The following is a 27,386-nucleotide window of genomic DNA, read 5'->3' on the forward strand; positions in this document are numbered from 1 at the left end:
CCCCAAGCCTGAGGGGTCAGTCTTATGATAAGCTCAGCATGTGGGCCCTGCTAGTACCCTTCAGCCTTGGCTGGAGTTAGCGGTGGTAGTGAGCAGGAGCTCCTGGAGAAAGCTAACTCTGTGACCAGAGTTGGTTATTTTCTATTGGAATAATAGCACAAGGACCATGTGGGGTTACTGGTCATGGAGAGGGGCCTGGAGAGCTGGGTGTGAGGCCCTGCAGTAATGGTGGAATTGCCAAGCTGGGTGTTGGTGCCACTGCTGGAGGGAGGGTCTGCTAGGTGTGGGCTTCAACAGGATTGTCCTGGGCCTTCACTGGGTGCAGCCCCAAGTGTCTGGACCCTGGTGGTCTGCATGTGCTGGATGCACTGCTCAAGGGGCTCTTTCCACCTCTGACCGTAGCCCTGCTGCTGAGCCTGCCCCATGACCCTTCCCCGGGCCAAGCCTCCACACAAGGCTTCTGTGAGCCTCAGCACTATGGCCACTGCTGCTTCTGCATTATCAGTCTATGCCACAGGGACCTGTCTGTAGGCCTGGCTGCTGGATTGTGCCTCTTCCCATGCACAGCTGGGCCTTGCTGGCTGTTACCTGGCTTTTCTCCTTGTTTCCTCCTCTGTCCCACCTTATCTCAACTTTGATAAAACATCCTGTCCAACACCTAAAAATGAATTTCAAGGTCTGATCTTGTGGTTTTCCTGACATGCATGCTTTGGTAAGGGTGCTAAGTATGACAGGATTTTTTTTCTTTCGCTACACTGTGTGGTTTGTGGGATCTTAGTTCCCTGACCAGGGACGAAAACCCAGGCCTTCACCAGTGAGCTGCAGAGTCCTAACTACTGGATCACCAGGGAATTCCCAGAGAAGATTTTAAACCAAATCATCACAGAACTTTTTCAGGTCCCTCCTGGCCAGGTGTGTGCCCAGCTGGGTGCTCAAGAAGTGAAGTGCCAGACTATTGGGGTCCATCGATGGGCCATTTCAGACATTCTCTGTGGAGTCTTGGACAGGATTTCCCGGGCTTCATTTTGTTCAACTGTTTCCATGACAACTCCAAAGCTGTGACTCACGTCAGAAAGATGATAGGGACTCACATATTCCCAAGAACAGAACTGGGATGGTCCCGAGGGTTCCAGGGCTGAAAGGGAAAAGTCGAAGAGCAAAGGGCCATGTCTATGTTTGCTTCCTGATTCGCGGCAAAGCACCTCCTAAAAGTCCGGTCGCCGCTACCCCTTCTTACCACTTCTGGGGACCCGCAGCACGAAGACGGAAGTGAAGCGCCCGGAAAGGCCTCCCTCTGCCCTTTAAATGGAGCTAATAACCCTAGAGAGCCCCGCCCCCTCCCGCCAAGGAAGGACACTATTGGGTCTCCCTGACAGCATCGCTCTCCTATTGGTCCGTGGGCTACTGCCAACGTGCAGATTGGCCCCCAAGTTTTCTTTCGGTTTCCGGCGTCCCAGCAATGGCGGCTCTGGACTCCTTGTCGCTCTTCACTGGCCTCGGCCTGAGCGAGCAGAAGGCCCGCGAAACGCTCAAGAACACGGTTCTGAGCGCGCAGCTACGCGAGGCGGCGACCCAGGTGCGAACCTAAGTTCCTGGCCCCGGCTGCCGACTGTGCCCCAGCGCAGCGCCGGGCCGGGTCCTAAACCCAACCAGCCCACCTTGTCTTGCTCAGGCTTTTGTTACTGGGCGTGGGGCTTATCACTGACCTCTCTGACCCCCAGGCGCAGCAGACTCTGGGCTCCTCCATTGACAAGGCTACCGGGACCCTGCTTTATGGCTTGGCCTCCCGACTCCGGGATCCCCGGCGCCTCTCTTTCCTCGTGAGCTACATAGCCAGTAGGAAGATCCACACTGAGACCCAGCTGAGCGGTGAGACCCCTCCCTGACCTGCGCTTCCACCTCAAACTTCTCTCAGCCCAGACTCCTTTCTGTCCCTTTTGACAAGTCCCTCGGTGTCTCTCTAGATTACTAGTTCTGCCTTCCCCTCTAAACCCAGGCCGTGGCACTGACAGATGGAGAGGGCCACCTCCGGTGAGACTGACTTAGAGAAACCTAGGTCTGATGAGGAATTTCCCTCAGAACACATGCTTCTTTCCTGAGGCCTCAGAGCTTCTCTGGAGGGGCACGACTTAATTTCCCAGGAGCCAAATTTATTGGGGTTTCCTGGATGGATTAGGGTCCTGTCTTCCTATTTCTTGGAGCTGAGATGCCACAGATTCGTTCGCTCTTCTTTTTCAGCTGCCCTTGAGTATGTGCGGAGTCATCCCTTGGATCCCATCAACACTGCGGACTTCGAGCAGGAATGCGGTGTGGGCGTTGTGGTGACCCCAGAACAGATTGAAGAGGCTGTGAGTCTTTCCCCAGCCATCAGTTGTCTCCTTAGGACTGACCCTGAACAGGAGTGGCTCAGCTTTTCCAATCAGGAAGACCCCAGGGTGAGGGTTTGGGTTCCCGGAGCATTTCTGAACCACACCGTTTGGCTTTCTGTAGGTGGAGGCTGCCATAAATCGCCACCGAGCCAAGCTCCTGGTAGAGCGTTACCATTTCAACATGGGGCTGCTGATGGGTGAGCAGGGCCTGGGGCAAGGGACTATGTTCTTCTCACTGGACATGCCTTTTCTTCTGGGGATGAGTGAGAGGGAGGTGGGAGGAGGAATAGGAGCACCTTAGAAATGGTCTCACTCTGGTTTCTGAGGTCAGCCAGGTCCTTTTCTTGGGAAAGAGGATGGGAAATGTCCTGCTTTGCCTTTCTGCATCTCCTTTTGTCCATGTTTCTAGGAGAGGCTCGGGCTGCACTCAAGTGGGCAGATGGCAAAATGATCAAGCACGAAGTAGACATGCAGGTGGGTGCCTCTTTCAGCTGAAGCAGGCACAGGCCCTGCCAGAACGTCAAGTCCACTGAGGAGTACACGGGGGTGGGAGGGGACGAGAGCCTATTCCTGTTCTGATGGTGGATAGTAGTGCCTAGGGTAGAGGGGGAAGCACCTGGCGGACAATCAAAGACCCGGGCCCCTGGGTTATGCTTAATTTGGGGTGAGTTGTTTTACTCTGAACCTCAGTTTATTCATCTTGTAAATAGGGGTGATGTGGCCTTCATCTCAGGATGCTGGCAGAGAATCACAGGAGGGTGATGGCTGAGGTAGATGGCTTACCTCGATGCTGGGCCCACAGTTCTTCTGTGTAAATGGCTGTTTCTGTTGCCTGAGCCTAATATGGATCCTCAGGAGGGAAAGAGTATTTGAGGCCACAGAAACACGTGAAGAGCAGAGGTGGGATGGGCTAGGTAGGTTTTTCAGGGCGGTACTGGTGGATAGGCCCAGGAGCCCTTTGGTGGGTGTGTGGGTGGGGTCAGTCATGGGGTCCTGTCCCAGCTCTGACTCTGGTCTCTGCTTAGGTCCTCCATCTCCTGGGTCCCAAGACGGAGACTGACCTGGAGAAGAAGCCCAAGGTGGGACTGAGCATGGTCTGGGGGCCCTGGGGATGAGGTAGGGTAGGGTGAAACTTCAGGCTGGGGAAGGGAGTATCTGAACCCAGTCATCCTAAGACCTTGACCATCTTTTGAACTTCTCTCAGGTGGCAAAGGCTCGGCCAGAAGAAACAGACCAAAGGACAGCAAAGGATGTGGTGGAGAACGGTGAGAGGCTTGAGGCTCCTGTCGCATTCAACTCCCTGATTTCTGGGTTTTCCACCTGGTGGATCCTTACAGCCCAGTCTCAGGCCGTCGTTTACTCAGCAGTCTGTCTTCTGCTGCAAGACTGGAATTTCTGGTGTTTCCTTCCTTTCCTTTACTCAGAAACTAGCCAGAGGAGGCCTGAGGAGTCTGGCCGTGTATCTCTTATTTTTGGGGTTGGAGGAAGAGGGGACTGCTTGGTTCTGTTCTGGTTACAGCATATGGGTACTATTGCAGGCACCTCCTTGAGCTGGATGTGATAGCTGTATCCAGAGAATGAGTTTTCCTTGGTTCTTCTCTGTAGGTGAGGCTGTTGTTCAAACCCTGTCTCTGATGGAGCAGCTCCGAGGCGAGGCACTTAAGTTCCACAAACCTGGTGAGCAGGCAGATTGAAACTCTGGGGAGGGCTGGATCTTGTTTTTCAATTTTATTGACGTGTAGTTGATTTTTAATGTGTAATTTCTGCTGTACAATAAATTGATTTAGTTATATATTCTTTTTCACATTCTTTTCCTTTATGGTTTATCATTGGATGTTGACTGTAATTCCTTGTGCTGTCCCATAGGACCTTATTGTTTGGTCATCCTACATATTACCGTTTACATTGCTGATCCCAGGCTCCCATTACTTCTCTCTCTTTCGCCTCCTCCCCTTTGGGAACCACGAGTCTGTTCTCTATGTCTGTGAGTCTGTTTTGTAGATGTGTGTGTTTGTGTCGTTATTTAGATTCCACATGTAAGTGGTATCATATGGTATTTGTTTTTCTGACTTTCTTCACTCAGTGTGACAGTCTCTTCAAGTCCATCCATGTTGCTGCAAATGATGTTATTTCGTTCTTTCTGATAGCTGAGTAGTATTTCATTCTATCTCTGTACCACATCCTCCTGATCCATTCATCTGGCGATGGACATCTAGGTTGTTTCCATGTCTTGGCTATTGAATGTAGCCAAGGTAAGGCTATTAAATGTAACCAAGACAAGGCTATTGAATGCTTTGAGTGTAGTGGTGCGTGTATCTTTTCAAATGATAGTTTTGTCTGGATACATGCCCACAGTTTTGTCTGGATACATGCCCACAAGCGAGATTGTTGATTCATATGCAACTCTTGTTAGTTTTTTGAGGAACCGCCATTCTATTTTCCATATGGCTTCACCAGTTGACAGTCTTAATATTGTAAGAGAGGCTCTTTTTCTTGTGGAGGGCTGGGTCTTAGTAGCAGTTCTTATAGCCAAGTCCCTGGGGTCAGAAGCCCTGGGCTGTAGCCTGGTGTCATCAGGCTTGTTCTGGCCCTGGCAGGTGAGAACTACAAGACCCCGGGCTATGTGACCACTCCTCATACCATGGATCTACTGAAGCAGCACCTGGAGATCACTGGAGGACAGGTGTGTGGCAGTATTGGCAGGCAAACTATGCAATCATCACTTGACTGCGGCTTGGGCTGCCTACATGCTACTCCACCTTACCTATCATGATGGTCTCCCCAGGAAGGTTCATCCTTTAGTGTAGTCTGAGCTCTGACCTGCATCCTCTGCTCCCATTCCCCTAATCTCAGGTTCGTACCCGGTTCCCGCCAGAACCCAATGGAATCCTGCACATTGGACATGCCAAAGCAATCAATTTCAATTTTGGCTATGCCAAGGTGAGTGTGTCTGGGGACCCGGCAAGCAGGGTGACTGCTTGCTGCTCACATGAGCATGTACCAGAGGGGTGTCTGTCCCTACTTTTCTTGCTGCTCCCATAAAGTGTCGCAGAGCAGACAGAGGCCTTGAAAGGGATACCTTGAAATGTGTGACAGATATCTCAGAATCCACCCAATTGGGCTCATTTAGAAAAAGATCTTGGTGAGGCAGTAAGTTCAAATCTGGGAAAATTCCCAGTGCCACTTCTCGGACTTAGGATGAGGCTGTGTTGTAGCTCACATTAATATGAGATGCCTTGTTTAGGGCATTTAGATACAGGAAGATGAGTGAAAGATATTTTCAATTCTGACATGGGTGAGCTCTGAGAAGGTCCCAGTTTGATGAGCTGGATTGTAGGAGCTGATGATAATGGGAGCTCACAGATGCTGCAATTCTCCTAGGCCAACAATGGGATCTGTTTCCTGCGCTTTGATGACACCAACCCTGAGAAAGAGGAAGCAAAGTTCTTCACTGCCATCTACGACATGGTGGCCTGGCTGGGTACGGGCTGGGGAGGGCCTGGGCCGAATTGATTATCCATGGGCCTCTCCCTGGGCCACAGCCTGCCATTGGGTGTTCCTGACTGGTTGCTAATAACTGTGCCATTGTCCCCCAGGTTACACCCCTTACAAGGTGACATATGCTTCCGATTATTTTGACCAGCTGTATGCCTGGGCCGTGGAGCTTATACGCAGGTGAGGCCACAGTATGGAGCCAGACAGGCTGACCAGGGTGCAGCCATGCTGGGTATTCACACCCCTTCCTCGTAGGGGTCAGGCCTACGTGTGCCACCAGCGAGGAGAGGAGCTCAAAGGCCACAACCCATTGCCCTCACCCTGGAGAGACCGTCCCACAGAGGAGTCGCTGCTGCTCTTCGAGGTGGGGATCTGGAGGTGCAGGTGGGTCTGTGTGGGCCAGAATGCTGGGAATGAGATGCCATCAGGCTGAGTTGCAGCCCGAACTCTTGTTCCTGCTCAGGCAATGCGCAAGGGCAAGTTTGCCGAGGGTGAGGCCACACTGCGGATGAAGCTGGTGATGGAGGATGGCAAGATGGACCCTGTGGCCTACCGTGTCAAGTACACGCCACACCACCGCACAGGGGACACCTGGTGAGCGTGAGCTCGGGGTGGACTTGCAGAGCTGTGGAGTGGCGGGGTGGGCCATGGGTCGGGCAGAGCGGGGCTGGATGGTGGGGCCCACTGCCTGTGCCCTGCAGGTGCATCTACCCCACCTATGACTACACGCACTGCCTCTGTGACTCCATCGAGCACATCACCCACTCACTCTGCACCAAGGAATTCCAGGCCCGGTGAGGGAGCTGGGCCCGTGGGGAGGGTAGGGCCAGTGGGGTTCCAGCAGCCCTTCCTGCAGTCTCTCCCGGGGTGGAGGTGGCTAGCCCTGACTCTGCCCTCCCTCCTCAGACGCTCCTCCTACTTCTGGCTGTGCAATGCGCTGGACGTCTACTGTCCCGTGCAGTGGGAGTACGGCCGCCTCAATCTGCACTATGCTGTCGTCTCCAAAAGGAAGATTCTCCAGCTGGTGGCAGCTGGCGCTGTGCGGTACGTGTGGCTTTTTGGCTTATTGAAGGTTGGCGGTACTAGTAGCATGTGCTGCCAACGGTCTTTTCATCCCCTCCTTGCCCACAGGGATTGGGACGATCCCCGGCTCTTCACGCTCACAGCCTTACGACGCCGGGGCTTTCCGCCCGAGGCCATCAACAACTTCTGTGCTCGGGTATAGCCCAGTGGTCTGGGTGGGCAGCTAGGGGCTGAGCACAGCAGTGGGTGGTCATGGCTGCAACTGAAGCTGACCTCTCCTGCTAGGTGGGAGTGACAGTGGCACAGACCACAATGGAACCACATCTGCTAGAAGCCTGCGTGCGTGATGTGCTGAATGACACAGCCCCTCGGGCCATGGCTGTGCTGGAGCCATTACAGGTGGTTATCACCAATTTTCCCGCCGCCAAGGTAAGTCTCCTTCAAGGTGTGTGTGTGTGTGTGTGTGGGGGGGGTGCACCTGGATTTGGATGTGGGAATTCCAGTGCCTAGTGTGACTCAGACACTTCTGCTCCAGGCCTTGGACATTCAGGTGCCCAACTTCCCAGCTGATGAGACCAAGGGCTTCCATCAGGTTCCCTTTGGATCCACTGTCTTCATTGAAAGGATGGACTTCAAAGAGGTGAATTGGGGGTGGGGTGAAGGGTCCAGTTTGCTTCTGAGCTCAGTCCTGAGGGCCCATCATCCCTCTTCAAACCAACCTCTGCCAGACATAGGGGTGGAAGAAGCCTCTTGTACCTGCCTGACCCTTGTAGCCTCTTGTTGTTTCTCCACCTTCCTACCTCTAGGAGCCAGAGCCAGGCTATAAGCGCCTGGCATGGGGCCAGCCCGTGGGCCTGAGGCATACAGGCTACGTCATTGAGCTGCAGCATGTTGTCAAGGTGAGAGCCAGCTGCAGGCTTCCTGCTGCAGTGCTTGCTGGGGTGAGGATCTGGTGCAGCCTGCTGTCCTGGTAATGGGGTCCAAGTCTGATCGCAGGCCCCGTGACTTCCCAGGGCCCCAGTGGCTGTGTGGAAAGCCTCAAGGTGACCTGCAGGCGTGCAGATGCTGGTGAAAAGCCCAAGGCATTTATTCACTGGGTATCACAGCCTCTGACATGTGAGATCCGCCTCTACGAGCGACTGTGAGTGAACAGAGCTGGGGTTGGAGCAGGTTATGAGATGGGCATTGCTTGCTGTGGCTGCCCAGCACAGTCTGACCTTCACTTTGACTACAGATTTCAGCACAAGAACCCCGAGGATCCTGCTGAGGTGCCTGGTGGATTCTTAAGTGACCTGAACCCGGTAGGCTCATGGGATATGGGGTGAGGGTGGTGGGTCTTTCTGGCTCGATAGCCACCTGAGTTCTCTGCCCACAGGCCTCGCTACAAGTGGTGGAGGCTGCGTTAGTGGACTGTTCTGTGGCCCTGGCAAAGCCCTTCGACAAGTTCCAATTTGAGCGCCTTGGTTACTTTTCCGTGGATCCAGACAGCAACCAGGGACAGGTGCTTGAATTTACCTTTCCACCACAATGCTGGTGGTAGCCGCCATTCTCCATGCCAAGCACTATGCTGACATTTCCTTACTTAATCCTCCCCACCTGTGGTGGGATCCATGTTCCACTGAGGAGGAAATAGGCTCAGAGGTTAAGGCCGCGCACAACATTTTCTATGAACCCTTCCTTACTTATTCCTCAAGGTAGGAGGCTGGCATAGGGATTGTTACAATTCTTATAAAATGGAGACCCAGAGCCAGCCAGTCCTTTAACCAAGTCAAAAAGTTATTGAGAACTAGAGTTCTTTGGCCCTCAGCTCCTCTGGGATGAAGTGAGGGTTGGAGTGGGGTGTCTGGTGAGACCCACCCGGGCCTCCTGGCCTGGTTCGGGTTTGGTGGTCATTCTTGCCCTTCTGTCCTCCAGCTTGTCTTCAACCGAACCGTCACACTGAAGGAGGACCCAGGAAAAGTGTGAACTGCAAGTCCTGTGGACCTACCTCATCCCTTTGGAGGCAAGGGGTACCCAGACTCCATGTCAATAAAGAACAGCTAAATCCCCTGGAGTCTGTATTCTCTCTCTGCTCTCCTAGCACCCGAGGGCCTTAGAGTCCTGCCATGGGGTGGAGGGCAGGTATGCTGCACACAGAGCAATACTGACAGCTTTGAAATCACCGGGGCACTTGCTGGTGCTCCAGGGCAGAGGCCTGGGCTTGACTGGACACCTTCTGCATCTAGTCTGAGGGAATGGAGGGTCCTGGATGCTGCTGCACCGTCAGAAGCCCCGTGTCAGAGGAACATAGAAGGTTTGTGTCTGCCTGCATGCCTAGGCAGATGGAGAGGTCTGGCTCCTAGTCCAATCATCCAAAACTATTGAGCACTTGTTATGTGCCAGGCACAGTGGAATGAGGAAGACCTGTGTGGTGGCCTTCTAAATTCACCATCTAGTTGGGGAGGCAGAGGGTGACCAGGCATTGTGCTGAAGACATGGCCCTGGGGCCTGTGTGAGGCTGATCCGGGGTTCTTGATCCAGCCCTGCCTCAGAAGACTATTCTCAGGACGTGCCTCCTGAGGGGAACCCCAAAGGACTAGGGGTTTGCCAGGAAGGAGGAACAAGTGCAAAGGTCCATAGGCCTTTTTAAGAAAGAGTATATGGCAGTTTGTTCCCCTCTGGGGCAGTGTGGGCTACTGGTGAGGCCCGCGTGTGCCTGCAGCTTTAACACCCTCCACATTTTCCCTGTATACAAACACCAGGCTACCCGAGGCCCGCTTTAAGGTGGACTGGGCTGCGGAAGGTTCAATTAGGATGACAGCAGATGGCGGGTGAAGCGTGGATCCCAGATGCAAGGGACTCCTGGAGGAGAGTGACCTGGGGCTTCCCAGGTGGGTTGCAGCTGGAGGCGCCGGGCCTAGGTCAGAGGTTGTGGGGGCCACCTTAAGTAAGAGGCCGCTCTCCGCACCGCGTGAGGCTGCGCTAAGGAGGCCCAGGCAGGCGGCAGAAGGGTCCTGAGACTGAGCTTCAAGCCCCGGCCTGCCCTGGCTCCAAGGCTAGGCCGATCTCCGGCCCTGGCTCCGCCCCACATGGAGGGGCGTCTGAGGGCGGGGCGCTCCGCCCTACACCCCAGGCTCTTGCCGCTACTGCAGCCCTAGGCTCGGCCTCTCTCCTCGGCAGAAGCGTTCCCTTTAAGTCTGGCCAGGAGGCAGCCTTAATTCTCGCGGGATTCGACGCACCAATTATCGCGAGAGAGGCTTTCGGCACTCATTGGCTGTGAGGGTTGAATGTAAGATGGCGCCCAGGGAGCTGTGAGGGGAAAATCCTGTCGGTCTTGGAGCGGCGACGGCAGAACCGGGGCCCCGAGCGGTGCGGCGGGGCCAGCGGGTAGAACGGCGGCGGTGGCGGCGGCGGCGACGTCGCCGGGTGAGGACTCCAGTGGGGGCAGGGATGCAGCGGGGTTGCGGGCCTGAGACAGTGGGCCCACCCCACACAACGGCGGGCGGGGGCGGGCGGGCCGCTGCCGCTGGGCCCAGGAGACCTCGGGGCGGCTCCGGAGCCGAGAAAGTCCCTGGGCTCGCGCGCCCCCGCCCCCTGTATGGGGGAGGGGCGGCTCGGGGATTCGGGTGGGCGCGGCGCGCGAATGCGCGCTGGTGGGCGCGCGCGGCCGGGCCTGTTTATACGCTCGAGCGCGCGCGCGCTGTGCGGCCCTCCCGGTGCGCGTGGCCGCTGACGTGCGCGTTCCCGGCCCGGATATCTCGGCTCCTGGAGCTGCAGCCCGTGGGCCACAGCGGCTTCCTGGGGCGCGCGCCCCGAAGTCGAGGGTCGCGGGCAGGCGCGCGCCGTGCTGTTGGGTGGCGGCACCGGAGCGACGGCGCGCAAGACACCCCTGCTGCGGGGAGGGACGGCGGGCTGCCGGGCGGGCGGCTTGCAGTTTAAAGAAGGTTGTGGGTTGGAACCTTCCAGCTCAGGTGACGTCCCCGGACCGCTGGGGCCTAGGCCTGAGGAGAAACCAACCTGCTTTGCGGGCTAGCTTGCGGCCCCGCTCCTCAGCGAAGTGGGCGAGATTGCTGGTACTCTTCAGAATGCGGTGTCCCGAGGCCCATGTACGGGGTGGGTGCTTGGGAGGGTGCTGCCCTGATTCTGAAACCGATCGCTGTTTGTCTGTGAGGGCAGCGAAACCCCTCGACTTTTCTCACCTTGTTTTGGCGCTTTGTGTTGGAAAGGGAAGGCAAATCCTAGAAGGCCCGTCAGTGATTACTGTTTTCTTGTCATTATAAAGTAATTCTTCATTAAAGCGCAATTCTTACACGTCACCTCTGTGCGCTCCGGAAGGGGATCCGCTTCTGTGGAGGCTGTGAAACTACCCGAGCTCTAAAATGCCGCTTTAAATCCTGAAATGCAGCCTTTTCCTCTGTGTGGTTGGGAGGGGCTTACTTGCAGTCTGTTAGGTTAAAGGGCCCGCTATTGCTCAGCCAAAAAGTTGCCCAGAACAGAATTGAACAACCCGAGTCCGTGCTTTGCCTTCTTTCGTAATTCCAAAGATCCTCAGCAGAAATTAGTGAAATCTGCCTGGAAAAGTCGCTTTTGATTTCACTTTAGGATTACAGTCCTTTTCAGCGTGTTTTTTTTTTTTTTTTTTTAAATCCCAGCACTGTGTTTCGGTTCCAGGGAAAATTTAGGTTTGTCCAGAGAAATAGACACTTCTTTTTTCTAAGTCAGACTAGTGACTTAGTATCTGCTAGTTTATGTTTTACAGTCTTGCTTCATTACATTTAAGGGAAAAGAAGCTAAGACGAACTAAAATTAGCAATCAAATTTGAAAATGATGGGGGGTAGTTTTTCCTAATATACGATACTATCTTAAGAACAAGTTAAAATATAAAAAGAGGCTGAGGATGGAAGGACTTCTTTGTTCTGTCTTCTTCAGAATGTTACAAGTCTTAAGAACTCAGGACAAGCAGCAGAAATGTATGCACCATGGTGACTGGTGAGTTAAAATTATTCATATGCTAGAAATATGTGTGCAGTTTTTTTCCTGGTAATATTGAGACATTACAAATCCTGCCAATCATTCTGGGTGCTGTCTGCCAGAAAGGACTAGGTACTAGAAAATTGAGTATGTGGAAGAACTGCATCTTTGAATCCAGCTAGTTTGCTGCTTGAACAGTTTTTTCCTCTTAAAATATGTCAGTGCAACTTTCACTCTTTAGCATGACAAGGCATCACCTTTTCTAAGGATCGGAATGGTTCAAAGACAAGCAGCCAAGTGTATCTAGGATACACTTAAAATATTAATATACCATTTAAGCCTGCTTTTTCTGAAATTTTTAACCATTACGTTTGAGGTCTGCCTTTTAAATTGGTGTCTGTAGATAATAGTTTTCCATAAGCTCATTAGCTAAAATTTCCCCCATTACAAGATGTCCTACTTCCACTCCTCTGTGATGAATAATTCGTGTATCTCTCCATGAACCTCTGCCTTTCCACAGCCCCTTTCCACATACGTTGCTGTTTTAAAGGAAAGATCAAATAGTGATTGAAGTTTCATGTAAATTTGAATTGCCCCAAAAGGTAATCAAAGTTACCAAAGTTAGGGGCTTCCGGTGTGGCTGTCCTTCATCATGACAACTTCAGAATCAGTGATTTCTTCCTTCAGGCTTGCATGCCTTCTTTAAGTTGAATCAAATACTAGTTTGTCTTTGATGTGCCATGCATCTTGCTTGTATATTTTTTAAATGGCCAGCCTCTCTCTGTAATGGTCTTTTATTTCTTTGCTTCAGAATGAAATGTTAGGTGAACTCCTGTTCTTTTCGATTTCTTTGTAGGTAGTTGCCCTGCATTTTGTTCCAGATGTTTTAAGTCCAGGCTTCACTTAAATGCCTAGCTAGTTTTTCCCTGTCACATTGCATTGTGATTTCCAATTGTAGGTACTTGAAGAAATGATAGATGAACCCCTTGCTTTGCTGAAAAGGGGAAAAGAATGGTCCTTTGGTGTCACACTTTAGGTTAGTGCACAACTGTATGTAGAGCTGCTAGGTTGCATCAGAAAGCTCTTTTTTTGCGTGTGTATGTGAAATATCTTTCTATACATATTAATTCAGTTGGTCTGTGTACAATTTAGTGAAAAATTTTTAAGTGAACCACTGTGTAACTAGCTCCTCTTCAAGAAATAGAATAATGCAGGCGCTTCTGAACCCTTCATGAGTCCCTTTTTGGTTACAGCTTCTCACTCCCTAGAGACAGTTACTATTCTGACTTCTGTGATAATTGTGTTCTTTGTTTTTCTTTTTATCACCTTTGTATCCCTCAACAACATAGTTTTATTTAAGTTTGAATTTTATATGAATGGAATCATGCTGTTTTGTATCTTTTAGCATTGTGCTTGTGCTTTTTTATCTTTTAGCATTGTGTGCAGCTGTAGTTCGTTCATTCCCTTTTCTGTGTAGTAGTCTGCTGTTTGAAAAAACCATAATTTATTCATTCTATTATTGATAGACGTGTAGATTCCCTCCAGTTTGGGGCTGTTAACAATGCTGTTGTGAACATTCTTCTTTATGTACCTTTGTGTGGGTGTGTATCATGTACATGTAGGGATAGGGTTGCTGGGTCATATTTTCAGCCTCACTTAGATAATGCAAACAGTTGTGCCAGTTTACGTCTCATCAGTCGTTGGTAGGAATGTGAATTTAAGTTCCTGGTTGAAAGTGTGTTGTCCAAAACTAGGTCCATAGTGAAAATACCCCTAAATGAGGAGTTTCTCTATCTAGTGAAGGCATAGGCAGATGAATGTCCTAATGGGCTAATTTCTATCACAAACCTTATGGTGGATTGATATCCTTAAGAATAGAACAGTGTCTCCCAATTTCCTCTTTTGAAATGATTCTTCAGTTGTTAATTAGGACAAATGTGACTGTGACTCTTGACTCCTTAAAATGGAAATTGATTTTTTTTTTTCCTTTGGAATGTGTTCTTCAAACCAGAACTAAGCTTATCAGGATCCATTGCTAGTAGATGTGAGCCTTGAGAGAGGGCCCAGAAGCATGACCATTGGGTAAATAGGAGAGGCAGGGCTCTGAGGCAGCTCTGAGCGTCTTCTCTTAGTTCATCACATATTCAAGACCCACTTTGCAGAGCTGCATAGGGAGCCAGGAAGAGCTATCAGATTTGAGGGCACTCAAGAAGTGGTGATTCCCTTGAGCACGTAGGTCTCCCTGTGGTACCTAAATAGAAAAGAAAAAAAAAAAATCAGCAAACAGAAATGTAGAATTGTTGCTTTGGAGTGACTTTTTCCTCTTGTGAACTAGAGGTAAAGTAATTGGAATAATGATACCTGTTGTATACTGAGGACCTGCTCTTAGTTCTTGTAGAAGGAAGTACAGGGGAAATAACCCATAAAAATATGTACGGTTAATAGGGAAAATTTCCTGGGTCTGTTGGTGGGGGGTTGGTTCATCTGTTTATTGTTTTGCAAAGCAGCTATACTTAAAGTATTCATTCAGAAGCAAATGCTTAGCTACAGACTGTACCCTAAAGAGCTGCAGAGTGTTTCCCCCTTCATTTCTGACTTCCAAAAATTGAGAGTACTCAACTATCCCTCCAGCTTCATGTTTTTCAGAAGTATTTTAGTTAATCAGTTTATTTATTGCTCCTCACTAAGTCTTTGCCTTGAAGCTAATTAAGAATCTTGTTTCTTTGGGAGTTATAAATTGTAGTTTCATTAAGTTTATCCATTTTTCTTTCCGTTACCACGGCTCAGCCTTTTGTATGTATCTTGTGAGCAACATCTTGAAGCTAAGTCTTCATTATTATGCAGACTTCTGTAGCTTGATGGTTTTGTCTTTCAGAGTTCCAGATTTTGAGGGGAGAAAAAAAATCAAACTATGATCAACCAAAATTGTTTGTGTGTCTCTTACTATGGTACAACCACTGTACAAAAGGGATTAATTTTTAACTGTTTTTTTGATTTAATACAAGTTGTGGAAAATGCAGGACTGTATTAAACAGGAAGAAATTTAAGTCCTCCGTTATTCCACACCACCCAGGCATAACTGCTGTTATGCCAGTTTTTCTTCTTAGGTATGTAATAAAGCCATACCAGGATATATAAATGCAATTGTATTAGCCTTCTTTTTCACACATAACGTACTTTCTCTGTCATCAAATTTTTTTAGTTTGAAACCACACATTTTGGTTGTGGGAAAGTAGATCTTGTAGGTGTTAACATGCTTTAAAAAATTTTTTTTAAAGTTACTATGTTACAGAAAGATCTGCTGAATCAACAAAAAGCTTGGAAACAAACAGACCTTTTTTATATGAATTTGGTGTATAATCAGAGTGGCATTTTAAATCATTGGGCAAAGAAATTTCAGTAATTCAGTAAATGATACAGGGACAAGTTATTGGGTCTTTGGAAAAAATAAACTTAGAGTTTTACCTCAGATGATGCAAAAGAAATTCTAAATGAATCAAAGCATTTGATAAAAGATATAAATTAAAAAATTGTAGGTGAATAAATTTATGGTAAAGGTCGACTTTTTCTGAGCATAAAAACAAAGAAGTATCACCTCTATTGAGAATTTCCTTAATTTATCTCAGTGTTGTTCTTAATCGCTGTCTGGTCTCAAATATTTAAATGTATTTCTGAAGCCTTTTTCTCCACCCCCTTCTAAGCAGTACTTTTGTATCAGGTCAAATGCTGACTTAGTGTACTTTCATTATTGGGATGTGTCCGTCTGGTAGATAATGCCAAATGAGCAGGTTAAAAGGACAAGAAATGAAGCCTTGTGTATAAATGAGCAGATTGAAATGTTGTTTCAAATTGGCCTTTTCCATTATATAATTTTTAAGTTCTGCATCAAATCTATTATTTGTTAATATTCTTTAGCTTCCTCTGATTAGTGGTTCTCACATAATTCTGTGGACTTGTATAGCCAGTGAAGAACTTGCTGGGAGCTTAGTGAAAGGAAAAAGCAATGGGAATTGGAAGTAATGGCTTCTGCTTAGAGCCAATGATAGACTCTAAGCTTGAAGCACTGCAGAGGTTTTTGTACTTGAGAGTCTCAGCTACTTAAAATACATGGCTGGCTATAACCCAAAAGGTGATTTTGTCATAGGCTATTACAAATATTTTCATAAGAACAGAGAGGAATATAATGGACTTGTGTATGAACCTTTATCAACATTTTCTAAGTTTTATAGAATTTTTCCTAATTAAAACTGTTGGTTTTTCTTTTTTTTTGGTGGAAACTTAAAGAATGAACTTTGAGGCTTTATAGCAGATACTTTTCCAGGGTTTTATCCCATTCTTTCTGAGAGATGAGTGTTTTATTTGCCGTCCTGCTCAGGGAATACGTTTATATTTGGACTATTCTTATAGTGAAACTGATCGTGACAAAAACTAAAATATGGCTGGCAGGGGTTAGTGAGAGGAAGATGTTTAAATGCCCTAAACTTACCTTTCCTAGAGGATGGATCAGTGTTTAAAATTCATAGATCAGGCAGCAGAGGTCGTAGCATACTTAGCTGGTTTTACTTTTCATTTTATACCTTCCTATACTATTGGAGCAGTTTTTCTAAAAACAATAGGTGTGTTAACTTTAACCCTCTCACCTAAAGTGTCTGCCTGCAATGCGGGAGACCGGGGTTCGATCCCTGGGTCGGGGGAGATCCCCTGGAGAAGGAAATGGCAACCCAATCCGGTACTTTTGCCTGGAAAATCCCATGGACGGAGAAGCCTGGCGTGCTGCAGTCCATGGGGTCGCAGAGAGTCGGTTGGGACTGAACGACTTCACTTTCACTTTCAAAAAAACAAAGACAAAAAAATAAGAAACAAAACCAGGTGGAATTCTACACTGAAAACTGAAGAAAGCTTGATTCTGGGAAGAAGAGTTGGTGTAATTCTGCTTGTGCTTAATGTCAGACTTCAGATGAGGTTTAAGCCTCCTTGATTACTGAAACTTTAAAGAGTGAAGGGAAACAAGGTCACTCAGAAGATTTTGTGGACTACCTTTACCAAGGAGTATTTGTGTGAAGGTTTTTGGATTCGGTAAAGTTAACTTGCTCTGTTTCTTTGTGCTTGTTCGTACTTACCTTCTCCCAGATTTGAAGCAAGAAAAGGTGTTTTTTTTTTGTTTGTTTGTTTGTTTTTGCATGATTCTCTATACTTCTTAAAAAATTGCTTTGATACAATAGCTACCATTCTAGCACAGACAGTCTTCACATTTCAAGCCATCTCTTAAATATTTTACATGAATTGTTGAAGAAAATGAATTTGGAGAAGTGTAAATTTCAGTTGCCCCCTGCTGGTCTACTGTAATGGAGGTGAAAAGCTGAAATGTGTACCAGCACAGTAAAGAACCGGTAAACGGTGGTTCACACAGTTCTCTCCTTTATCCCTGTTTGAGCAGAAGGTTGTGTGTGATTGAGTATTAGGGTCACATACTGTGACCTTTGTAATGTTCTTAGATCTCTGTTATGAGATGCTTTCTTAGGAAGGAAGTTTCAGTTATGATGCTCTTATCAGAGGGAAGCTTTGACACAGTCTGTGCCATTGTGGTTAGTGACTGTGGGTCACCTCTGCTGGAGTGACCTGCTCTGAATGTGAAGTGCTTGGCCTTGAGTGCGTGCATGCCGTTGCTTTAGTTGTGTCTGACACTCTGCCACCCAATGGACTGTAGCCTTCCCGGCTCCTCTGTCCATGGGATACTGCAGGCAAAAGTACTGGAATGGGTTGCCATGCCCTCCTCCAAGGAATCTTCCCAACCCAGGGGTCAAACCCATATTTCTTAAGTCTCCTGCATTGGCAGGCGGTTCTTTACCACTGCACCACCTGAGAAATCCTGATGCTGCCCCTGTTTTATGTGCCATGGGTATTATTGATATCTTAATCTTGAAGTCTCATAGCAGACCCCCTAATTTTCTGTTCTGGGAAAGACAACTGAGAGTCTCTGCATCAGAGAGAAGGGAGACCTGGGCAGGAGAGGTGATTAGAAGAGATGAGAAAGGGACAAATAGTTAAATTTCAAAAGACAAGAGGCCATCAGCAGGAGCTTCACCTTTCACTCCCCTGACCTGTACTTGGCATTTTCTGTACTCTGTTGTGCTTGGGGTTTCCTGACTCCTGTTGTATGGAGGCTTCCCTGAGTGTAGTGGTCTAGGCATTTTAGACAGGATAAGGTATACATAGTATTCTTTATTTACGGAGAAATATATTTGCAATGTATTATGGGCCTCATAATAAAAGATTTGTTGCTGGGTCTGTTCTGTTTGAAAGTACCTGAATATAATTTGTATACTATACTATACTTAAACCACATCCCAGAGAAGTATTACCAGTGTCAGTAAATTAATAGCAGGACGGATCATATTTTTCCTTTGGTCTCTTGCCCTGGATATATAGTGTTTTTTTTTTTCCCTTCAAGGTATAGATTAACTATTTACTAGGGAAAAGCATAACATTTTATTGTTGCAAGTTATACATGTGACAGGAACAAAGAGTCATAATTCTTCTTGTTCCAGGTTGAATTCCAGATGCAACAGATAAGTACCTACATGTGTCAGCCATTCAGAGAGGACCAGGATACAGTCTTGTCTACTAGAGTTTAGAGCCAGGTGGAAGATAATAGAGGATTACCCACTCACTTTGTATCTGTTAACAGAAGATAGCATCTGGGCAGTGAAAGACTGATAATTCTAAGTCTGATGGCTCAGGGGAACAAATCACTTTTTAGACATTTGAGATTGACCGAGAGACTTTATTTGGGCAAAGAGGCTCACTTGGTTTATGTTACTTTCATATCCTTTGATTGCTTTCGTTCTGGGGGTGGTGGTGGTGTGAAGGCAGCAGTATAGGACGCTCAGCACTCGTGGATAGATTGCGTGGTTGTCCCCAGGTGCTTGAGGGCTGTTGTCCACCCCTGTACCCTAAGGTAGACACCCTGATGAAAAACTTGCAGAATTGATTTCCGAGTTTTAGAAGTGACCTAGTTACTTAAGGTACTATTCAACTTCCTTCTCCTGCTTATTTAAGTAGTATTAGTTAATATTTATATGGCACTGTCTATATGTCAGGTACTTTGGTAAGTGCATTACACATATTTAATCCTCATGTCTGTGGTGTAAATATTATTATTTTTTTGGGTAAATATTATTTTAATCCCTCTTTTATAGACAAAACCAAAGTTAACTGACTTGTCCAGGATAACACAGCAAAGGAGAGTTTGAGCTGGGTTTTAAACCCAAGAAGTTTGGCTCCAAAATCCATGCTATTAACCAGTAAGCTATGCAACAAAAGAGTATGAGCAGTTTATAGCAAAATGAGGTTTTGTGGTGTTTGGAGGAGTGGGGGAGATGAAAAACACATCCGTTGTGTCTAGGGTCATGCCACAGCTAGGTGGCATACGTGTCCCTTCAGTGTAAAACATAGTTGGCAGTGGAACTAGCTCCTACCTTCCTTGGAGTCTTCTGATGGTTACAGAGTAGTGTTGGATGTGGCTTTCACTGTCTAGTGCTTGGTTCTGCAGAGAAGATGGGATTGGCCTGGCCAAGTGCTGGGTGGAGAGTGTGTTTTCAGCCCATTTCATCTAGTACTGTGACAAATGCTTTTGTTTTTTGTTTTCAGTATGATAGTTTGATTTAAGAAATGTTAATGGAAACAAATTTCAGATGCCAGTAATTTAAAAAAAAAAAGGTTATATAATAAAATTGTACTTGGGATTCCACTTGTATGCAGCTGCCCTGAATATTCCACTCTAGTGCGAGAGCGGTTGCTCTGTGCATTTTAGTATGTTAAAACCATGGCATAGTTTTGACTTAGGTTCATTTGTTTTATTCCTAGGAACCCTAAGGACTCTGCAATATGAATAATTCTCTGGAGAACACCATCTCCTTTGAAGAGTACATCCGAGTGAAGGCGCGGTCTGTCCCGCAACACAGAATGAAGGAATTTCTGGACTCGCTAGCCTCTAAGGGGCCAGAAGCCCTTCAGGAGTTCCAGCAGACGGCCACCACTACCATGGTGTACCAGCAGGGTGGGAACTGCATTTACACAGATAGCACCGAAGTGGCCGGGTCTTTGCTTGAACTTGCCTGTCCAGTCACCACGAGTGTTCAGCCTCAAACCCAGCCAGAACAGCAGATCCAGGTTCAACAGCCGCAGCAGGTTCAGGTAAAGGGGAAATCACTGTTGAGGTACATCCTGTTGAATAGAATTTGCCATTAGGGTTTTGGTTAGTAGAGCATCACATCTATATACAAATGTCAGAGGTTATTTTCACTAAGGAGAATATTCTATTTTTTGAAACATATTATTTTACACAAGGGCTTTCATCGTTAACACTGAAAATATTTGTCACTTTTGTAAACTGAACTTGCCATTTGCTTTGGAGAATTGAGCAGTATGGAAACGAAGAGGTCTTCTGGGACTGGATTTGGATGTGTCCCAACGGTATGTGACCAAAGCTTCCCTTCTTGTCTGTGTCACCCTGAGCAGATCAAGAATATAGGAAGGCTCATCTTAGCTCATTACTAAAAGTAGGATATTTGAAACTATTTTTTAATGGAAAGGCTCTTATATTTTAGTGACCTTCATTTAATTGTATAGTTCCGTGACTCAGGTCACCTGTAGGTTTCTAGGCCTGCGTTTGATATAAGCCTCAAGAAATAATGCTAATTGATAATAAGCTTACTGAAGAAGGAGAAACTTAATACATTTGCGGAGAAGATACAAGTTGTCTACTTTAGGGAGTCCTTATGTGAACTGACTGAGTAACTAACACTTGCACATGTGAAACTGAAAGTCTCCTCCAGTTACAAATGCTGCTTTCTTCCTACTGTCTATTGTGGTTGTGTATCACTTTGCCCTCGATGATTTTCACCAAGAGGATAGGAAAGGAAGTGGAACATGATGGAGAGGCCGAGTGTGAAGAGGTGTGTTTGGTAAGACAGAAGACTTTGCTCCTTAGCAATGTAAGAGGGTGTATTGGAAGAACCTGAGCTTTGGAGTTGCATTCCTGGGTTTAAATTTGACCTCATCTCTTATTTGTTGATATGATCTTAATCTTCTTAGTTCTAGTTTTTTCATGTGTTGGTAGGGATAATACAGTTCAGTGAGACTGCATGAGATAGCAGGAAAACATCTGGCACGTGGAGGGATGAAGTTGTTAGTTCTGATCTTTATGAGAAAGGAAGGGTACGGGAAAAGTAAAAAGAGAAGGCTGACTTTTCAGTTTAAGAAATTATTCTGTTGTTTACAGCTTGGATCTTTTTCATAAGATTACAATAGTTTGGAATTTGACTTTAAAGTGCTTTTTGAGACTTTATATTCAAGATGGCTAATTGAGATCACCTATTAGCATCATCATTGTAACCCAAACCTCTTGTAAATGGATGAAGAAATACAATAATAAATCCATGAGATAGGTTCGAATATCATGGACTCAGATATCCCCATTCTTAGTGACTAAAAAGATACTTAAAAAATTTTTTTCTATCCGTGCTGGTAAAAAACAAATGCCATCAAAAACCCCACTAAAACTTAACCTTTAGATATTGTGAGTCACTATATTGTACACCTGTATCTTATAAAATTATATAGTAGCTATACTTCATTAAAAATAATAGGGAATGATTTTTTTAAAAAATCCACTAAATCTGAGAAATTGCCACAAGAGAGGAAGCAAACAGCATCAGGTGATAGAGGAATTCATGTAGGAGAGAAACTTTTACGAAAGATAGAGCAGTTCTTAGGGTACCCTAATCTGAGAAGCTGGAACTTCGCCAAGGACTTCAAAGCACATTTATGTGTCTGTATACATAATGAGTAGATACGAGGTATAGGATGAAAGTGGCTCTGCTGATCAGTGAGGAAAAGATATATTCCATTAGTAGAGTAAGGCATCTACTCCTCTTTTGGAAATAAAGTTGGATAGCTTTCATAATACAAATTAGGTCCAGGTGGGTTAAAGAGTCAGATAAAAAGAAAGCAATGAATTATGAAAAGGCAGTATAGAAAGTTTTTGTGATTTTTAGGTTGTGAAAAGCTTTCCTAAGGAAGAAAGTAAACTCTAAAATAGCTTTTCTCAATCTTTTTTTACCCTGAAAGAATCTTTGAACTAATTCTCAGGTCTCAGGGAACTCCTGCATAAAAATTAACTGTATATACAGCTCATGGAATGTTAGCTTGATCAGCAGTTGATATAATAATTGAGTAATAATTGTCAATGCTCTTTTGGTAAGAATCGTATTTTTTTTCTGTGTATCTACATTTTGGCCAACTTGTTAGGCTACGTTTTATGTGTGGTTCCCTTTCTCACACATGTCATCAATTTTAACTCAAGTTATTTGTGTAGGTAGAGTATACCTCATTTTTTCCTTTACAATTTTTTTTTTTCTACTTGAAGTGTTTTTTGTTTTTGTTTTTTGCTTATTCAAGTAGTCCTAAAAATCTTATTATAAATTGCTACTGTACAAGTTGCTGAGGTATGGTTTGTGGTATATGATATGTGCAATAGCAGTTTTTCCCCCCATATTTAAAATTAAAAATGACCTTTTAGGGAATTCCCTAGAGGTCCAGTGGTTAGGGACTCTGAACTTTCACTGCCGAGGGCCTGAGTTCAATCCCTGGTCAGGAAATTAAGATCCCACAAGCTATACAGTGGGAGCCAAAAAAACCCCTGAGTGTCTTAAATACAATAAAAACTTGTTTTTGGTTTTTTAAAAAAACTAAACCAGATGATTTGCATAAATATATGACTAAACTAAAGATACAACTTTATGTAAGACTGAAAAAACATTTTCTTTCTGAGTGACAGCAGGCTCAAATATGGGCCTAGCAATTACAAAATTATTTTATATACATGTTGGTTTTTTGATCTCTTTTATAGGCTTATATATTCTTTCTTTAAAGTATATTTTTGAAACTAAAATTAGCACATGAGACATAGGAAGGTTAACTCATCTTCCCATAGCTAGCAATTGCACTCAAGCTGTTTTAACTCGAGTCTGTGCTCCTAACTAGTGCTTCTACTACATAAGAAGCATGCAAAATCGGGAAAAAATAGTCTATTAGAAATATGAACAAAGAATATAAATAGGTAGTTCATGGAGGAAGAAATACAGATTGTACTAGTAAGCATGTGAAAAGACACTTCATGCTTCTGGTGACTATGGAAGTGTAAGTTTTTAAAATGAAATATGTTTTATTTATTAGATAGGAAAACATTTATAAAGAGTTTACCCAGGGCAGCAAGGGTATGAGAGGATAAATTAGTGGGATTTTCTTGAAAGTTAATTTGGCAATGCTTGTCAGATGTTTTAAATATGCATACCTTTGGCCTTACATTTGTGTTCACAGATAAATGTGTGTGTAAGGATATTCAGTGCTGCATTACTTATAGTAGTGACACTGGGAACAAGTCACTTTCAGTAAGGGAAATGGGAAATAATGATACATGTGTAGTATATTGTCCTGTGTAGCCAGAAGAATGAGGTGGATCTATGTATGTTGACAAAGTGGGATGTTTAACAGATTGTAGAGTGTTAAAAGCAGTTTAGTATCACTGGCTTTTAACATATGTAGAATGTGGTGGTCCTTAAATAGTAGTAATGAAGCCTTAAAGAGGAATTGAAGGGATAGGAGACTAAGAAGGAGTTCTTGAATTATTTTGATTAAACATGAACTTCTTTGTAATTTTTTTAAAAAAGGTGTTTCATGGGTATATTTTGCTTTGAACTTGTGTAGGACAATGGTTTTTTTAACCTTTTCTTCTCTTTCCTAGACACCTCCAGGTATTTGTGTTTATGTGTAAAGCCCTTTGCTAGATGCCTAGGGACAACATTGAACAAGACGAAGCTTCCTGACCTTGTGGAACATATATTATAGCTGGGAGGGGTAAGATGATACATAAGATTTTAAAAGATCTTGTTACATAGTGATAAATAAAAAAGAGAAAAACAGAGCAGATGCAGGTGGCCAGGGTAAGCCTTAATATGCTGGTGACATTTGAATTAAGACTAAAGAGAGTTGGTGAATGAGCCATATGGTTATCTGAGGAAAGAGCATTCCAAATCAGAAAGCACTAAGGTGGGAGCCTGCTTGTTTGAAAAGACGGCAAGATGGCTGTGTAACTAGAGTGCAGTGAGTGAAAGGATGAGACTATAGAGGTGACGTGTTCACTGAAATGCGGAGCTGAACTTCTCAGTTCAAGTGTTAAAAGACTCTTTGCCCCATAATATTGTGTCTCAACCTAACCCTTTAATAAGAATGTAAAATTATGCCTATATTAACATAATTTGAAATTTCAAAACAATTTATTGCCTTGAGGACAGAGGCAGTTTTCTAGATTACCTTAAAAAAAAGTGATAAAATTAGATTGCTTTTTTAAAACCATCTGTCACCATCCCAGAGAGTTTGTTCTGCCCCCATAAATTTCTCATCTTTCCAGTCTAGAAGCAGCCACATAATATTTGACAAAGTAATTATATCCCTAGAATAGTTCTAGTGAATTGATGGGAGACAAAGGAATGTGTCAAAGGTTAATTAGAGTAGCTGTCAGAAAAAAACTCACTGTGTACATTTAGTCTCTGCTTCTACCACACTCAACATTTTTGGCCCTCAAATGTGTGTGTGTTTTCTTCCACAATGACCAGTTCTCCACACCAGCCCGTTTGCGTATAATTCAGTTCAGTTCTGACACTCTTTGCTTGGATTTGGTGTCAGATCCCCACAAGTTCAAGGGTTAGTTTCACACAAGTGCCCCCGCCCACTTCAGAGTTGCCAGTCCCGGATTATCTCAGCTGTACTTCTGACTAACTGGCTATAAATTGTGGTTCTTACTATCCCTCCTTGGGTTTGATGATTTGCTGGAACAGCTCACAGAAGTCAGGGAAACACATTTACCAGTTTATTATATAATTAAGGAAATGATAAAGGATATGGATGAACAGCCAGATAAAGATACACACAGGGCGAGGTTCTGAAGGGTTGTGAACACAGGTGCTTCTTTCGTCATGGAGTTGGGGTGTACCACCCTCTCGGCACATGGACGTATTCACCAACCCAGGAGCTCCCTAAACGTCTTACTTTGGGGATTTTTATGGAGGCTACATCATGTAGGTATGATCAATTAGTAACTCAATTTCTAGCCCCTCTTCCCTTTCCAGAGATTGGGAGGTGGGGCTGAAAATATCAAGTTTCTAGTCATAGCTTGGTCTTTGAGGTGATGAGCCCTCATCCAGGAACCCACTAAGAGTCACCTCTTTAGAACATAATATACAAGTGCTCGGGCCTGGTGCACTGGGAAGACCCAGAGGAATCGGGTGGAGAGGGAGGTGGGAGGGGGGATCGGGATGGGGAATACATGTAACTCCATGGCTGATTCATGTCAATGTATGACAAAACCCACTACAATATTGTAAAATAATTAACCTCCAACTAATAATTAAAAAAAAAAGAAATCAATAAATGAATCTTATTTTACATAATAACATCCAAAAAAGAAAAAGAACATAGTATGGTCCTAGCATTTATATTATCACTTGGGAAGTTTACAAAGGTCTTAGGAGCTCTGACGAGGAATCAGAAAAGACCAAGTTGTTATTTCTCATTATATCAAGTAGCATATGTTTATTTAAGACAGAGAGGTACTATCTTAAGGCAAAAGGTAGAGCTCTCATGTAAATACCTTAACAGTTTCTATAATACTAGGGAAGGTTTAAGTTTCCTGTTCTGGATAGGTCTGCCTGAGCTAGGTGAAAATGGTTCATTTGGAACTTTATGTTCAAATGCCCTCTTGAGTTGGGTACTTCCTGAAGCGTCCACATGGAATTAAATCCGTGTGCCAGAGGGAAGACCCTCTGGTGAATTCTAGGAGTCTGACTCTACTTAGCACCCACAGAATTGGTTGTTTCTTCCCTGCACTTCTCCAGGGCAGGAACTGAGGCTTCAGATATGGCTGGTTCAGTCTGGTCCTACTCAATGAAGGATGCTTTGAGGAAGGGGATTTCTCAGCACTTGACTCTCTTGTTAAAAGTAAAGATCTCAAGGTTCATAGATCAAAGTGCAGCTCTTCCTCATTTGTCATCCCAACTTCTGTCCCTCTTCCTCTTTTACTGTTGCACATTCCCTCTGTGCTAGTATAGTCAGTCCCTAACCCCTCGCCACCGTGTAGAGTTGCTGAGAGTGAGGAAGAAGGTAATTACGAGCCAGGCTTGGCTCTTAGACAAACATGAGTTTGATCCTCCTCTGATACTTTAGATATGTGGTCACAGGCAGGTGATTTGAGTCTCTTTGAGTCTATTTCTTTATCTACATCATGGAAATAAAATAATTTATGTTGTAGTTATTTTAAGGATTACATAAAATGCTACGTCTTAAGTACACTGCCTGGCACATAGTAAGCCTACAATAAATAAATCATAGCTACTGTTGTATTTTTCTTCCTCCTCTCCTCCGCATTAGTTCCATTCCTACCTAGGGCCCTAGTTGCTTTTCAGACATTTGAAAAGTATCCAGACAAATATTTATAACAAGTATTCCTGCTGTGTTGGCCATTTGCCACTTTTTTTTTAAGACATAAAATATTACAGGTGCAGTTCAAATCTAGTACTGCTCTGCACATCCTCCTCTCCTAAGGTGAATACTGTTTTAAAGTTTCCAACTTGTTATATTTTCTGTATCCATCTGAGTTTTGACTTTTAGTTACAAGTATCAGGCAGTAGTCCCCCACCTCCCTCCTGCTAGTTTACTCAGAAGAATTGGCTAAAGAGTAGTAGTTAGCTCAAGGAATTTATAGGAGGGCCAGAGAATGGGTTTTGGAGGCTGCACGGCCAGGAAAGGACTCAGGTCACATTGCTGGCTGGCTTTGCCAAAGACGTGCAGCCACACCCTTGGGCACAGGTCCTTGTCCTCCCATGGTCTCTCACTGGGATTTATGCCATCCTGTTCCATTTCTGCCACAGTCTTCCGCTCTCACCAGAAAATGGAGGTTGTGGTTCCTGCTGCCTCATGTTGCTCCTTTCTGAGTCCAAATTTCATGCAGTGTCTAAATTGGGAAGTCTTGGTCACAGGCCTGCACTCTAGCTGCAGAAGTTGGAAGAGTGATTCCAGCTTCTGCCTGGGGGAGGCAGAAGTCAGAATGTGTATTCTGCAGCCAAAAATAGGACTAAAATCAGCTCCTCTCTCACTGGCACTTCATGAGCTGATTGAGATCCTGATCATCACGTCAGCTTGGTGGACCGTTTATTGCTGCCTTTTCTGGCCTTCCATGTCCAGTCTTTTCTTTTTTAATTTTATTGAAGTATAGTTGATTTATAATGTTATGTTGATTTTTGTTATATAGCAGAGTGACGCAGTTACACACACACACACACATATATATATATATTTTTTTTTCTTTTCCATTATGGTTTATCACAGGACATTGAGTATAATTCCCTGTGCTATCCCGTAGGACCTTGTTTATCCATCCTATATATAATAGTTTACATCTTGCTAATTCCAAACTCCCTCTTTCACCCCTC

General features: G+C 45.3%; 2 protein-coding genes across 10 annotated transcripts in view; both read left to right on the forward strand.

Moving 5' to 3' along the window:
• Positions 1-1,333: 1,333 nt before the first annotated feature.
• On the forward strand, positions 1,334-8,940 carry QARS1 (glutaminyl-tRNA synthetase 1). The gene is made up of 24 exons (XM_043885332.1): positions 1,334-1,576; positions 1,722-1,869; positions 2,239-2,348; positions 2,491-2,566; positions 2,779-2,843; positions 3,395-3,448; positions 3,574-3,634; positions 3,975-4,046; positions 4,967-5,052; positions 5,223-5,309; positions 5,751-5,850; positions 5,966-6,044; positions 6,120-6,228; positions 6,328-6,458; positions 6,566-6,658; positions 6,771-6,908; positions 6,996-7,083; positions 7,173-7,316; positions 7,423-7,527; positions 7,694-7,786; positions 7,901-8,028; positions 8,122-8,188; positions 8,263-8,388; positions 8,802-8,940. Exons 1-24 carry the CDS (start codon positions 1,460-1,462, stop codon positions 8,850-8,852), a joined length of 2,328 nt encoding a protein of 775 aa, XP_043741267.1. The 5' UTR covers positions 1,334-1,459; the 3' UTR covers positions 8,853-8,940.
• A 1,214-nt stretch (positions 8,941-10,154) lies between these two features.
• QRICH1 (glutamine rich 1) overlaps positions 10,155-27,386 on the forward strand; it is a 41,249-nt gene continuing 24,017 nt past the window's right edge. Inside the window, exons 1-3 of one of the 9 annotated variants that reach the window (XM_043885324.1) lie at positions 10,169-10,292; positions 11,797-11,856; positions 19,705-20,034. In XM_043885324.1, the coding sequence (XP_043741259.1) occupies positions 19,726-20,034 (309 nt within the window). In that variant the 5' untranslated portion in view covers positions 10,169-10,292; positions 11,797-11,856; positions 19,705-19,725. Of the gene's footprint in view, positions 10,293-10,715; positions 10,980-11,796; positions 11,857-19,704; positions 20,035-27,386 lie in introns of those variants that run through there. The other 8 variants (XM_043885328.1, XM_043885325.1, XM_043885326.1 and 5 more) reach the window with 8 other exon arrangements.

This window comes from Cervus elaphus, chromosome 24 (genome assembly GCF_910594005.1).
Source record: "Cervus elaphus chromosome 24, mCerEla1.1, whole genome shotgun sequence".
NCBI classification, from domain to species: domain Eukaryota; kingdom Metazoa; phylum Chordata; class Mammalia; order Artiodactyla; family Cervidae; genus Cervus; species Cervus elaphus.

Bases quoted from the DNA above. Each gene is read 5' to 3' on its own strand.
- QARS1 (XM_043885332.1), top strand. From the start codon at position 1,460: ATGGCGGCTCTGGACTCCTTGTCGCTCTTCACTGGCCTCGGCCTGAGC. The intron at 8,029-8,121 runs GTGAGTGAACAG...CTTTGACTACAG, and splicing joins ATCCGCCTCTACGAGCGACT to ATTTCAGCACAAGAACCCCG. The intron at 8,189-8,262 runs GTAGGCTCATGG...CTCTGCCCACAG, and splicing joins TCTTAAGTGACCTGAACCCG to GCCTCGCTACAAGTGGTGGA.